An 11,885-nucleotide genomic window follows, 5' to 3' on the forward strand; every position below is an offset into this window, starting at 1 on the left:
CTTTCTTTCTTTTTCCTACTGTGTTTTTGGGACAGGAGTTGAGGGGACGGCTCCCTGGCAGGACACACAAGAAAAAAGCAGTCATTGAACCATTCCCATACAAGAGTAATTAGGCCCAAAATTAAGGACTTTTTTGGTTTCTGTGCCTTCAGATTCTAAGCTTGCTTTAGGTTACAATTGGGCGAATATGATGTTACTTTACTAAGGGAATGGACTGTTTGCTTGGCATAGTGAATGTGTAAGGTGAATGGTTGTTGGTAAATTAAGATGTAGCCGGCGTTCAATGAACAAATCGAGTGCTGGAAAAAAAAAAAAACCCGCTTTTATTGTTCTTTCACATGATTCTGTATTCGGAGTGAGCGCGCGTCTACGTCATTCAATGCCATTCAATTTGCAGAATGAACAGGATATTTTCCTTTAGTAAATAAAACCAAAGGTGCTTTTCTGTTTTGAGTTGGTCATTCTGTTCACCTGGATGTCCATGATTGTGAAGGTGGGGGTAGAGCAGAAGGAGTTATCAGTGCCCCCCAAAACCTGGTAGAGCCACCTTTTTTTTTTTAAAGCTGGTTTAAAAAGGTGGCTCTACCATCCTTTTTGATTCCTCCGAGTGTTTGCTGCTATCTGCTGGTACTTATAAGCGAGTCTTGTTGCCTTTACCATCCAAGATAAGTTTCTTCTGACTCCTTTGTTGCTTTCCATTCCATGCACCGATATCCGCATTGATCCCATGCCAGTTTTACATCGCTTCCAGCTGATAGACCCCCTGGGCCACAGTGTTACATATCCAGTAGGGATAGAGAAGGATACATTGCTCCATTTTCTTCATTTTTAAATTGGCAATTAAAAGCCTCAATCCTGAAATACATTTGATTGGTTGATTGATATGTTGAACCTGTCGGAACTTGCTGTCAATTGATGCCCAATCTGCATGGAGGGTGACCATAGAAGGTGAGCTCTTTATCAGAGCATGACAGATGGTGCAGCTCAGCAGCTGTTACTCTATGAGGAGACCTTTTATACCATTGTAATATATAACTGTGCGGTCACTTTTGTTTCAGAGTATACATGTTTATTCTGTGTTGAGCCCTAATGAAAGGGGACGTTGGTTTGCTCCTGAAACATGTTAGTTTGTTAGTAAATAGGTCCTCTACAAATCTCATCCATTTTTGGTCTGGCGCTCCTTTCTGGTAACCCTCGTTCACACCTGAACGTTTTGTAGCGCTTTCTACGCTCGACGAACGCTCTACAAAACGCTCAAAAATATAAATCCCGTTGTATTCAATGGTCTCGTTCCCACCTTGGCGTATTTCCGCCCGTGCCTAACGCGCTACAAAACGGTCCACGCCTGAAAAGGTACATGAACTACTTTGGGCCGTTTTTGTTGCGCGTTTCCATTGGGATACAGCCAAGTAGCCTTCGGAATCGCGGTTAAAAAAACGCGCCACAGACGCGCATATGCAATACGCCTAGGTGTGAACGAGACCTAACTCTTTGGTTGGCGCTACTGTTGGGTACCCATTGAGAGAGAGAGAGCAGTTGTGCTTTGTACAGATGCATGCGGAATGAAGTTTGAATTTCTTTGGAAGACTATCATATGCTGGTTCCGGTTTTTGAGCCTTTTACTCCGGAAGAGATTCATCCGTGCACCGAATGAGGATTGCGAGGACGCATGATAGGGGCGAGCTGTGCGCTTCGGGTTTTCACTCTACACTTTGAGAAAAGCCTTGCTGTGTGAGAGATCCGGAGCTGTGCAGCTTGTTTAGGGTTTTCTTTGCTTGATCTGACTACACATACAAGTTTATTCCCAGCGCCTCTCTATGATGATCAGGTGATGCATCAGGTCAGGAAATCAGCAAACATTTTGCATCTGATATTTCTGTAAATGGCTCCAGCTTGTGTTTGTATTGGCTGTGCACGGCCACCTATAGTATGGGCTTGTCGTTTCTTGTGCTTTCTTTAGTGGGAAGACCGTTTTGTGTTCTAACGCGCTTTTTGTCTTTTTTTTTTTCTTTCCCAGGTAGTAATAATGTTCCAGCTTCCTGTAAATAACCTTGGCAGTTTACGGAAAGCCAGGAAGACGGTGAAGAAGATCCTGGGGGACATTGGCCTCGACTACTGCAGAGAACATGTGGAGGTGAGTCTCTTCTTGGGTCTTCCTTAATGACCATCTTCAAGTACAGCCTCTTCCGTGGTAAAGAGGAACTGAACTATGGACGCTGTACAACCTATTGCGTGTATGCGTGTGATTCTGCATGTGTATTTGTCCATGTGTGATATTCTTAACTGTACCTGTCGCCCTGTATGTTACGGTCCAGGAGGAAATCGTCCGAATGTTTTTTTGAATGATTCCAAACTCTCAGCTGAAATCACTGCTGGCAGCGAGTTCCGGACCCTAACCGCTCTAACTGAGAACCCCTTATGCCCCTTGTGCTGAAATCTTTTCTCCACCTATTTTAGGTGATGACCTCTAGTCCTTGTTATGGAGTTGATCGTAAAACGTTTTTTTGCTGCTGTTGCTATCCCCGTTAATTATCTTTATACGCAGACGGCTATTTTGCTTCTTTGTGTCGGAGCTGCCCCCTGATGACTGGTGGGGGCAAATGATGACGCAGGAGAGGTGCAGGAAGCACAGATTCACAGAATAGGTTAAAGGAGAACTATGAGGTGAGTGCTTTTCACTCACCTCATAGTTCTAGCCGACCTGTGACAATGAGACTGTCACAGGTCGGCTCAGTAGATCGGGAGGTGAGCCAACACATACCGGCGTTCGCTCACCTCTCGATCCTGTCACGGCTCTCTGCCGAGAACGGACGGGGGAGGGGGTGTGTACAGCTGGCTCTGCCACTAGATAGGCAGAGCCAGCTGTCAGTCACGCAGCTGGGCGGATCCCGGCACAATTGTCGGCATCCGCTTCAGCTGCGGCGCCTCCAGTATAGCGCGAGCAGAAGCTTGCGGTATACTGCGGCGTCTCAGTATATAGTGAGCTACAGCTGGCGGTATACTGAGCCTAGGGTGACGGGAGGATGCTAGTTTGTGTCCTCCCGTTACCCTAAGGAGAACTATGGGGAAAAGCCTTAACTCCATAGTTCTCCTTAAGTAGAAGCAGGGAGATCCTTGCTGCAGGTCCCTCGGGTACAGGTTTTTCTCCAGCAAGGACAGTGATCAGCAAAGCAGGAACATCTCTACTAGCAGTCAGCGGCAGCAGTCCCTTAAATCTTACAGAAAAAGAGCTTTGAGGCTCAAGGCACATGAATGCCTAGGCACAGTCCCGGCAGGAAGTACGCTGATTGATATACATTTATCAGGATGTCTCTGAGACATTCCTGGTCTACTTTAAACATCAGCTTCATTTAAGATGCAAAATCATTCAGTGAACCCTGAAGCAATCCAGTTGTGCAGTGATATGATTAAACAGATCTTCAAGAAGGCCTCCATAAGGTTGTGTAATCTCTTGCTGGTCACCGTGTTTAGCTGCCGTCCTCAGAACTGAACACTTCTGGTGATTGCGTTTGATAAAGGGAGCGCGGATGTGAACACAGTGTACATAATTATACAATCTGCAGAGACATATCCTGGGAGGAGTTGGGGATCTTTGGCCTGTGAAATGAGCGGCTTAGGGTCAAGTTGGCAAAGCTTCAGGACACCAGGAATGGTTTTATGCAGTGGCATGATGTGGGAGATCCAAGTGAAGCCGGTGTGAAAAAAACCTGAAACCCTAGGCAAGTTTTTCTGTGTCACAAAGTATTTTCATACTCCATCTTTAAAGGAGAACTATGAGGTGAGTGCTTCTCACTCACCTCATAGTTCTAGCCGATCTGTGACAATGAGACTGTCACAGGTTGGCTCAGTAGATCGGGAGGTGAGCGAACACATACCGGCGTTCGCTCACCTCTCGATCATGTCCCTGCAGAGAGCCATGATAGTCACTCACGGCTCCTTGCAGGAAATCCCCTCTGCCCAATCCTCCAGCGCTGACTGGCGGAACGGACAGGGTGGGTACAGCTGGCACTGCCTCTAGCGTTCGCTCACTTCTCGATCCTGTCACTGCAGAGAGCAGTGACAGGGGAGGGACTGGATTCCCCCCTCCCCGCTCTGATCCTCCAGCGCTGACTGGCGGAACGGACGGTGGAGGGTACAGCTGGCTCTGCCTCAAAGATAAGGCCCCGTTCACACTGAGCGATTTATCGTAGCTGCTCCAATACATTTCAATGGAGCTGTTCACATCTCGTCGCTCAATATCGCTTGTAGCTCGTCGCTGGTAGCTTGTCGCTACATGACCCTTTTTTAGAGCAATTTTGAGCGATATTGCTCCTGATTGCATACAGGCCAATAGGAAAAAGTCGTGCGACACGTCGCTCAAAGTCGCGTGATTTTCATGTCGCTCAGTGTGAATGGGGCTTTAAGCTGAGCCAGCTGTCACTCACGCAGCTGGGCAGATCCAGACATAATTTCGGGATCCGTTTCAGCTGCGGCCTCTCAGAGCTGTAGCTCCCTATATACTGAGCTTAAGGTGAAGAGGGAGGAAGCTAGTTTGTGTCCTCCCGTTACCTTAAGGAGAACTATGGGGAAAAACCCTGACCCCATAGTTCTCAAGTATGACCATTTTTTTTCTGTTCATTTTGAGAATTGATTACCTCGAAGGCCCTTTTTTAAATCGCATGTTTCTGACGAGAGACGTATTAAAAGTGTTGGCCTCATGTCTCTTGGAACTTGGCTGTTCTATAGAGAGGGTATTGGGTGGTCAGATGGGACGTACTCGGGAAGATATCACTGCGTCCTTACTATGAGAGAGTTGTATTCCTTTTCTGATTACAGGCACACCTTGCTACCCAGTAACAAAGAATTATGATCCTCTTTATTCGAAGTGCCGGATGGATAATTAATATCTTGCACACTTTTCTCTTCATTCAGGAATTTAAGCAGTTCGAACCCAATGACTTCTATGTGAAGAATACCTCCTGGGACGATGTGGGACTCCATGACCCGTCGCTTACTAAAAATCAGGTATGTCTAAAGTTCTGACAAGTGTCCCATCAGTAGTGGACAACTTTCCAGCCACGTAATCCAAATGTATACCCATACTTGATACAGTCCTACAACGGCAGGAAAATCCCACAGTGGATTCATTGACTTGACAATTGATCCATTTTATAGGGAGATTTAACAAACCGATTCTGTAAAATGATTTTGTTAATAATAATGAGTGTTTGCCGCAGAAATATTGCGCTGCTCGCTGCTCTTCTGATCAGATCCATCTTGCCCGTCTTGAGTCATGCTTTCACTTAAATCTGGACAGTCTTCACCTTCTCGACATTAGGGTCTTTTCTCATCTCCTGGTTTGTATGAGTTGAGCATTGGAGGTGTCAAAGGAGAACTATGGGGTCAGGGCTTTTCCTCATAGTTCTCCTAAGGGTAACGGGAGGAGACAAACTAGCATCCTCCCGTCACCCTAAGCTCAGTATATAGGGAGCTACAGCTCGCGATCTACTGAGACGCAGCAGCCGGGACGGATCCCGACATTACTGTCGTGATCCACCCAGCTGCGTGATTGACAGCTGGCTCTCCCTATCTAGAGGCAGAGCCAGCTGTACCCTCCTCCGTCCGTTCTGCCAGTCAGCGCTGGGGGATCGGAGCAGAAAGGGGGGGGAATCCCTCCAGGGAGCCGTGACAGTCACGGCTCTGCAGGGATAGATTGAGAAGTGAGCGAGCGACGGTATGTGTTCACTCACTTCCCGATCTATTGAGCCGACCTGTGACAGTTTCACAGCTATGAGGATGAGTGATTTTTCACTCGCCTCATAGTTCTCTTTAAACTGTCTACTTCAGTCATATAAGCAGCTGCAATCACACAGAGGGGTCATATATGTATTATTGCTTATAAATGACGATTTCTTTAGAAGCTCACATAACCTTTGAGCTAGCCACATAGACATGCAGGCAAAGACTAACCGTTCAGGCGATACCCCCCCCCCCCTTTTCATGATGCAATCGGCAGTTGCTGCTCACTTGCCTTTCCATTATCTGCTAGCATTAGACATTGCTTATACAGTAATACCTCGGTTTACAAGTAACTTGGTTTGAGAGCGTTTTGCAAGACAAGCAAACATTTCTGAAAAATGTTGCCTTGATATACAAGCGACGTCTTGAAATAAGAGCAAAATTTTTGTAGAGAACCGCCACCCGAATAAGGCTGTAGCAGTGCGAGCGATTAGTCTGTTTAACGACAATGCAATGTCACATTGGATAGATTCCTTGTTAAGGTTTCCCGAAATGAAAATGATTCCATTGAGTCAAGAGATCGCAGTGATTCCGTTAGTGATAGTTGTCCTACACAATAATCCTCCTCTCTCTCTCGTCCCCCTCACACCAGCCACAAAGGTAACCGGAAATTGGTTTATTTGTCTTTATATTTTGTACAGTGTTATATTACAGTACAGTATTGTAATCATTTTATATGAATATTTTAGGTATTACTGTAGTTATAATAACCTAATATGGCCGATATAACGGACACTAAATCATTACAAGTCTGTAAGTGTGTTAATCTGGAATTTTATATAATCGAGTTATTTCAAAATGTTCCCTGTTGGCTTTAGGTATACTGGTGACCCAGTTACCAGACAGCCATCATTCGCCGCCCTCTCCCTCCATTTCTTTCTTTTTTGCTCCCAGACATGAGCAGCAGAGCAGACTAGATTGTTCTTTATGCTGTTGCAAGCCCTTCATGCACATGACTGTCGATAAAATGTCGGCTATGTCAGCTGATCGCATTCAGGGGGATCAATAATGCATTTTCTTTTAATGTTTTCCTGACAAGTCATTCTTGATGCAAATATCTCCTTTGACTTTATCCCTTATAATTTCTCCCTCTAGTGGCCACCTGTAGATGGGATGGTATAGTCCGTGTTCTATGGAAACAAATGTGATAAAATCAGGCTGAGGCACATAGTGATAGGCTTGCATTGAGGCCTCATTTACGCTAGGTGTTGTAAGGAGAGCTATAAGGGGAGGTGCTTTTCACTCACCTCATAGTTCTAGCCGACCTGTGACAATGAGACTGTCACAGGTCGGCTCAGTAGATCGGGAGGTGAGAGAACACATAGCGGCGTTCGCTCACTTTTCGATCCTGTCACTGCTCTCTGCCGTGATAGGGGAGGGGCTGGATTCCCCCCTCCCCGCTCTGATCCGCCAGCACTGACTGGAGGAACGGACGGGGAGGGGGCGGGTACAGCTGGCTTTGCCTCTAGATAGGCAGAGCCAGCTGTCAGTCACGCAGCTGGGCGGATCCCGGCATAATTGTCGGGATCTGCTCCGGCTGCGGCGTCTCAGTATACCGCGAGCAGCAGCTATGAAAATCACTCACCTCCTAGTTCTAGCCGACCTGTGACAATGAGACTGTCACAGGTCGGCTCATTAGATCGGGAAGTGAGCGAACACATACCGTCGCTCGCTCACTTCTCAATCATGTCCCCGCAGAGAGCTGTGTCTGTCACTCACGTCTCCCTGCGCTGACTGGTGGAGCAGGGGGGCGGGTACAGCTGGCTCTGCCTCTCGATAGGCAGAGCCAGCTGTCAATCACGCAGCTGGGTGGATCTTGACAGTAATGTTGGAATCCGGCTGCGGCGTCTCATACAGCTCCCTATATACTGAGCTTTGGGTGACGGGAGGAGGCTAGTTTGTGTCCTCCCGTTACCCTTAGGAGAACTATGGGGGAAAACACAGACCCCATAGTTCTCCTTTTTTTAATGCATAAAAAAATGGACATGTACTGATTGTTACCCTGACGCACTACAATGTGAAAATGGTTCACATCTGTGCATTGCACCTGGTGTGTGTGCGCGTTATGCAGTGATGTCTAGGTAGGTGCGTTGGGATGTAATGGGTTGGTGTTGTGAATGGTTTCCGGTTCTCATTTTCTTTTCCTTGCATATGTTTTGCCAATGAAACCAGTAACGTCAGCCCCAGTTTTCCTTTTACCTAAACTTTTACAGCTGGAAATAAAGGCTTCACATTGTTTTCTTCTGTACAAATTCTAAGTTGGAGTCCAGTATTAATTTGCACCTTTTCTACTTCCTTTTTCTAGGACTATCGCACGAAACAGTTCTGCTGCAGCCAATGTCCATTCTCCTCTAAGTTTTTCTCCGCCTATAAAAGTCACTTTCGCAATGTACACAACGAGGACTTTGAGAACCGCATTCTGCTGAACTGTCCATACTGCACATACAATGGAGACAGAAAGACCTTGGAAATGCACATTAAGGTGTTCCATGCTCCCACTGCACCGCAGCCAAACCCACCCCAAACTTCTTTGAAGGATAAAAACAAGTTTGAGAGCCTTAAGCCCAAGCCGTCAGACAGCGTGGAACAGGCGGTGTATTATTGTAAGAAGTGCACTTACAGAGATCCCCTCTATGAAGTGGTGAGGAAACATATATACAGGGAACACTTTCAGCATGTCGCAGCACCCTATGTCGCCAAGTGTGAGAAAAATGTCAACGGCGCTGTGTCTACAGGTTCAAACTCCAATGACGACAGCAGCATTCAGTGCAAGCGCTGTCGGTTCATGCCGAAGAGTTATGAGACTTTAGTCCAGCACATCATAGAAGACCACGAACGTATTGGCTACCAAGTCACAGCTATGATCAGTCACACCAATGTGGTTGTCCCCAGATCCAAGCCATTGATGCTGATAGCACCAAAGCCGCAGGAGAAGAAGGCCCCCGGCATGCCTCAGCGAATGGGTCCAGTTACGCCAGCCAACATCCGACCTCTTCCTTCACAACAAATGGTCAATAGACTTGCGATACCAAAGCCGTCAATGAATTCCAACATAATGTCCAACATGCACATGCAGCAGAATAATTATGGCGTTAAAGGAATCACTCAAGGATATGCAGTCGGCCAGCAGATGAGGCTGGGAATGGGTGGTAATGCATCCGTGTCTATCCCTCAGCAATCTCAGTCAATGAAGCAATTACTTCCTGGTGGCAACGTAAGGCCGTACACCCTTGCGAATGACCAGAGGTCACCTGCTCCACTAAGGTACTCTCTTCAGTCTGGAAACTCGGCTTTGTCAAGTAGCCATCTAAAGCCTGCTTCTATTACTCCGCCCCATGTAGCCTCTCGCGGTATGGTCCAGGCGAGTGCAAAGCCTCCCGGAGCTGCTTCAGCGGTAGCTGCTGTCGCCGCTGCAAATTCCACCTCGTCTACCCAGAAATGGAAGATCTGCACTATCTGCAACGAGCTGTTTCCTGAAAACGTATACAGCATTCACTTCGAGAAGGAGCACAAGGCTGAAAAGGTGCCTGCGGTAGCAAACTACATCATGAAAATACACAACTTCACAAGCAAATGTCTATACTGTAATCGCTACTTGCCAACCGACACCTTGCTAAATCACATGCTGATCCACGGCCTCTCCTGCCCTTATTGCCGGTCGACTTTCAACGACGTCGAGAAGATGGCCGCTCACATGAGAATGGTTCATGCCAATGAAGAAATGGCACCCAAAACTGATTCCACGTTGACTTTTGACCTAACGTTACAGCAAGGTAGCCACACAAATATCCACTTGCTTGTCACCACATACAACCTACGGGATGCTCCAGCTGAATCTGTTGCTTACCACGCTCAAAATCAACCAGCGGCTGCTCCCCCTCCTCCTCCTCCTCCCCCGAAAACCCAGGCAAAGGCCCTTGAAAAGGTGGAACCCGCAAACAAAAACTCGCCACAGACTGCATTGCCCTACAAGAAAGATGTAGGTAAAACTTTATGCCCGCTCTGCTTTTCCATCTTGAAGGGGCCCATTTCTGATGCTCTTGCCCACCATTTGAGAGAACGCCACCAAGTCATTCAGACCGTCCACCCGGTGGAGAAAAAGCTCACCTACAAGTGTATCCATTGCCTTGGCGTGTACACCAGTAACATGACGGCATCAACGATCACATTGCACCTGGTGCATTGCCGAGGTGTTGGAAAAACACAGAACGGGCAGGATAAGGGGGCACCCATAAGAATAAATACTGGCCAAGCATATCCTGCTATGAAACGGCCAAATGACTTTGTTGATTTAGTCAACGTGAAGAAGAGAAGGCCAGACGACGACCCCGATGCTCCGATAATTTTATTAGACGATAAGCCTGAGGAACCGCCGGTGGTTCTGGCAGTCGATCCTAAAGGGCATGAAGACGACTCCTACGAAGACAGAAAGACATTCCTTACAAAATACTTCAACATTCAGCCCTATGCTAGCAGGAGAGAAATCGAGAAGCTGGCGTCCAGCCTGTGGTTATGGAAGAGCGATATAGCATCTCATTTTAGCAACAAGAGGAAAAAGTCTGTCCGAGACTGTGAGCGGTACAAGTGCAGCGTTCTTCTTGGGTTTAAAATGAAAGAACTGAATAAAGTTGAACACAATATGGATTTTGGGGCTGAGTGGATGTTTGAGAACATCGACGAATCCCAGTCTGCACCAAACGCAAGTAAGACTGTAGATAAGAGAAAACTTAACGAGTCTAGTTCCTCAGATAGTTCTGCAAATGCTGAAGACTTAAACGATAGTGTCATCGAGCTGTCACCTGACAAGGAGGTTGCCGAGCTGTCGCCTGACAAGGAGGTTGCCGCGCTGTCACCTGAAAAGGAGGTTGCCGCGCTGTCACCTGAAAAGGGGGTCACCGAGCCATCACCTGAAAAGGGGATTGCCAAACTGTCATCTGACAAAGAGGTCTCCGAGCTGTCACCTGAAAAGGGGGTCGCCGAGCTGTCACCTGAAAAGGGGGATGCCGAGCTGCCTCCTGAAAAAGGTGTCGCCGAGCCGGTGAAATCCCCAAGCACAGAGCCAGAGTTGAGTCCACCACCGCGGACCAAGGAGTCTCCAGATAGCCAAAAGGCACCCGTTCCATCAAAATCCAACAATCATTCGGATTCATCCAATGAAATAATCTTAGACAATTCCGACAGCGAGGAAGAGAAAGAAGAACCGCCCACGTGGAAAGATGAGACCTCGCCTCGATCCGACAGCAAACCCGTTTTGCAACAGGTTTTAGAAGTAGAGGACGGCCCGGCAGAGGTCAAGGCCGAAACTTTGATCAATGATTCCAACCACAGCGAGGATGCCGGGAGCGCCAAGGAAGAGGCGAAGGATCACTCGGCAGAAAGCGACGAGGAGCCAACCAAATGGAAACAGAATTCCTTGGAAAAAGTCGAAGGGTTCTGGACTAAAGAAAAGTCTCCGTCGTTGAGCAACTCGTCTGTCCATGAGGAGAGTTTGTCCAACCAGCCGATGGATTGGCAGAGCGGCACCAACGACAGTGAAGACGGGGATCACTTTAACATGACTGTTACAGATAAAATGCACAGCAGTCTAGCGGGTGTGGGACTCAGCAGCCAAGAAGTATAGATTTCACGCGCCACTTCCTGCGTACAACCAGTAGCTGAAATCTTTTTTTTTTTTCTCCACGATGTCCCGGACTTCTCTTGGAACTCGAACTGTACAACGAGTGGTCAAGTGACCTGCACGGTTGATATATCTCAGCTGCTGACATTAGAACCCTTCTTAAGACCCATACTTGTCTAAAAATTGCTTGGGACTTCCTCGACATTGGGCACAGGGCGATGTAATGAGCTAACGGTGGATTATACAAAATGCACAGTTGTGTTTTATCCAAAAGTTCTTGTTCCAGCTTCCCCAAAAAAACAAAAAGTTCATTTTCTTTTGGTTATATTTTTGTTTTTTGTTCTTTTTGCCTTCTGAAAGGAAGCCAACAAACCTCAACGAGCTGTGGTTTCCATCAGCCGAACTATATGACACCATCACGGCTTTGTTTCCCCTTTTTTTGTTTTAATTTTCTTTTCACTCTCTGTATAACGTTTTTGGGGATACAATT

General features: G+C 47.1%; 1 protein-coding gene and 1 long non-coding RNA gene across 2 annotated transcripts in view; one reads left to right on the top strand and one right to left on the bottom strand.

Annotated features, from left to right (window-relative positions):
* LOC108795186 overlaps positions 1-8,081 on the bottom strand; it is a 25,433-nt gene extending 17,352 nt beyond the window's left edge. The window contains exons 1-2 of the long non-coding RNA XR_001941740.1: positions 8,071-8,081; positions 3,708-3,715 (exon numbers count right to left, since the gene is read on the bottom strand). This is a non-coding gene — a long non-coding RNA (uncharacterized LOC108795186). The remainder of the gene's footprint in view (positions 1-3,707; positions 3,716-8,070) is intronic.
* Positions 1-11,454, top strand: part of ADNP (activity dependent neuroprotector homeobox) — a 28,720-nt gene extending 17,266 nt beyond the window's left edge. The window contains exons 2-5 of the mRNA XM_018566390.1: positions 2,018-2,134; positions 4,912-5,004; positions 8,084-10,669; positions 10,871-11,454. Coding sequence (XP_018421892.1) covers positions 2,027-2,134; positions 4,912-5,004; positions 8,084-10,669; positions 10,871-11,398 — 3,315 coding nt within the window. The 5' untranslated portion in view covers positions 2,018-2,026 and the 3' untranslated portion in view covers positions 11,399-11,454. The remainder of the gene's footprint in view (positions 1-2,017; positions 2,135-4,911; positions 5,005-8,083; positions 10,670-10,870) is intronic.
* The last annotated feature ends 431 nt before the right edge of the window (positions 11,455-11,885 follow it).

Source organism: Nanorana parkeri, unplaced genomic scaffold, assembly GCF_000935625.1.
Source record: "Nanorana parkeri isolate BGI_ZX_2015 unplaced genomic scaffold, ASM93562v1 scaffold946, whole genome shotgun sequence".
In the NCBI taxonomy this organism is placed as follows: domain Eukaryota; kingdom Metazoa; phylum Chordata; class Amphibia; order Anura; family Dicroglossidae; genus Nanorana; species Nanorana parkeri.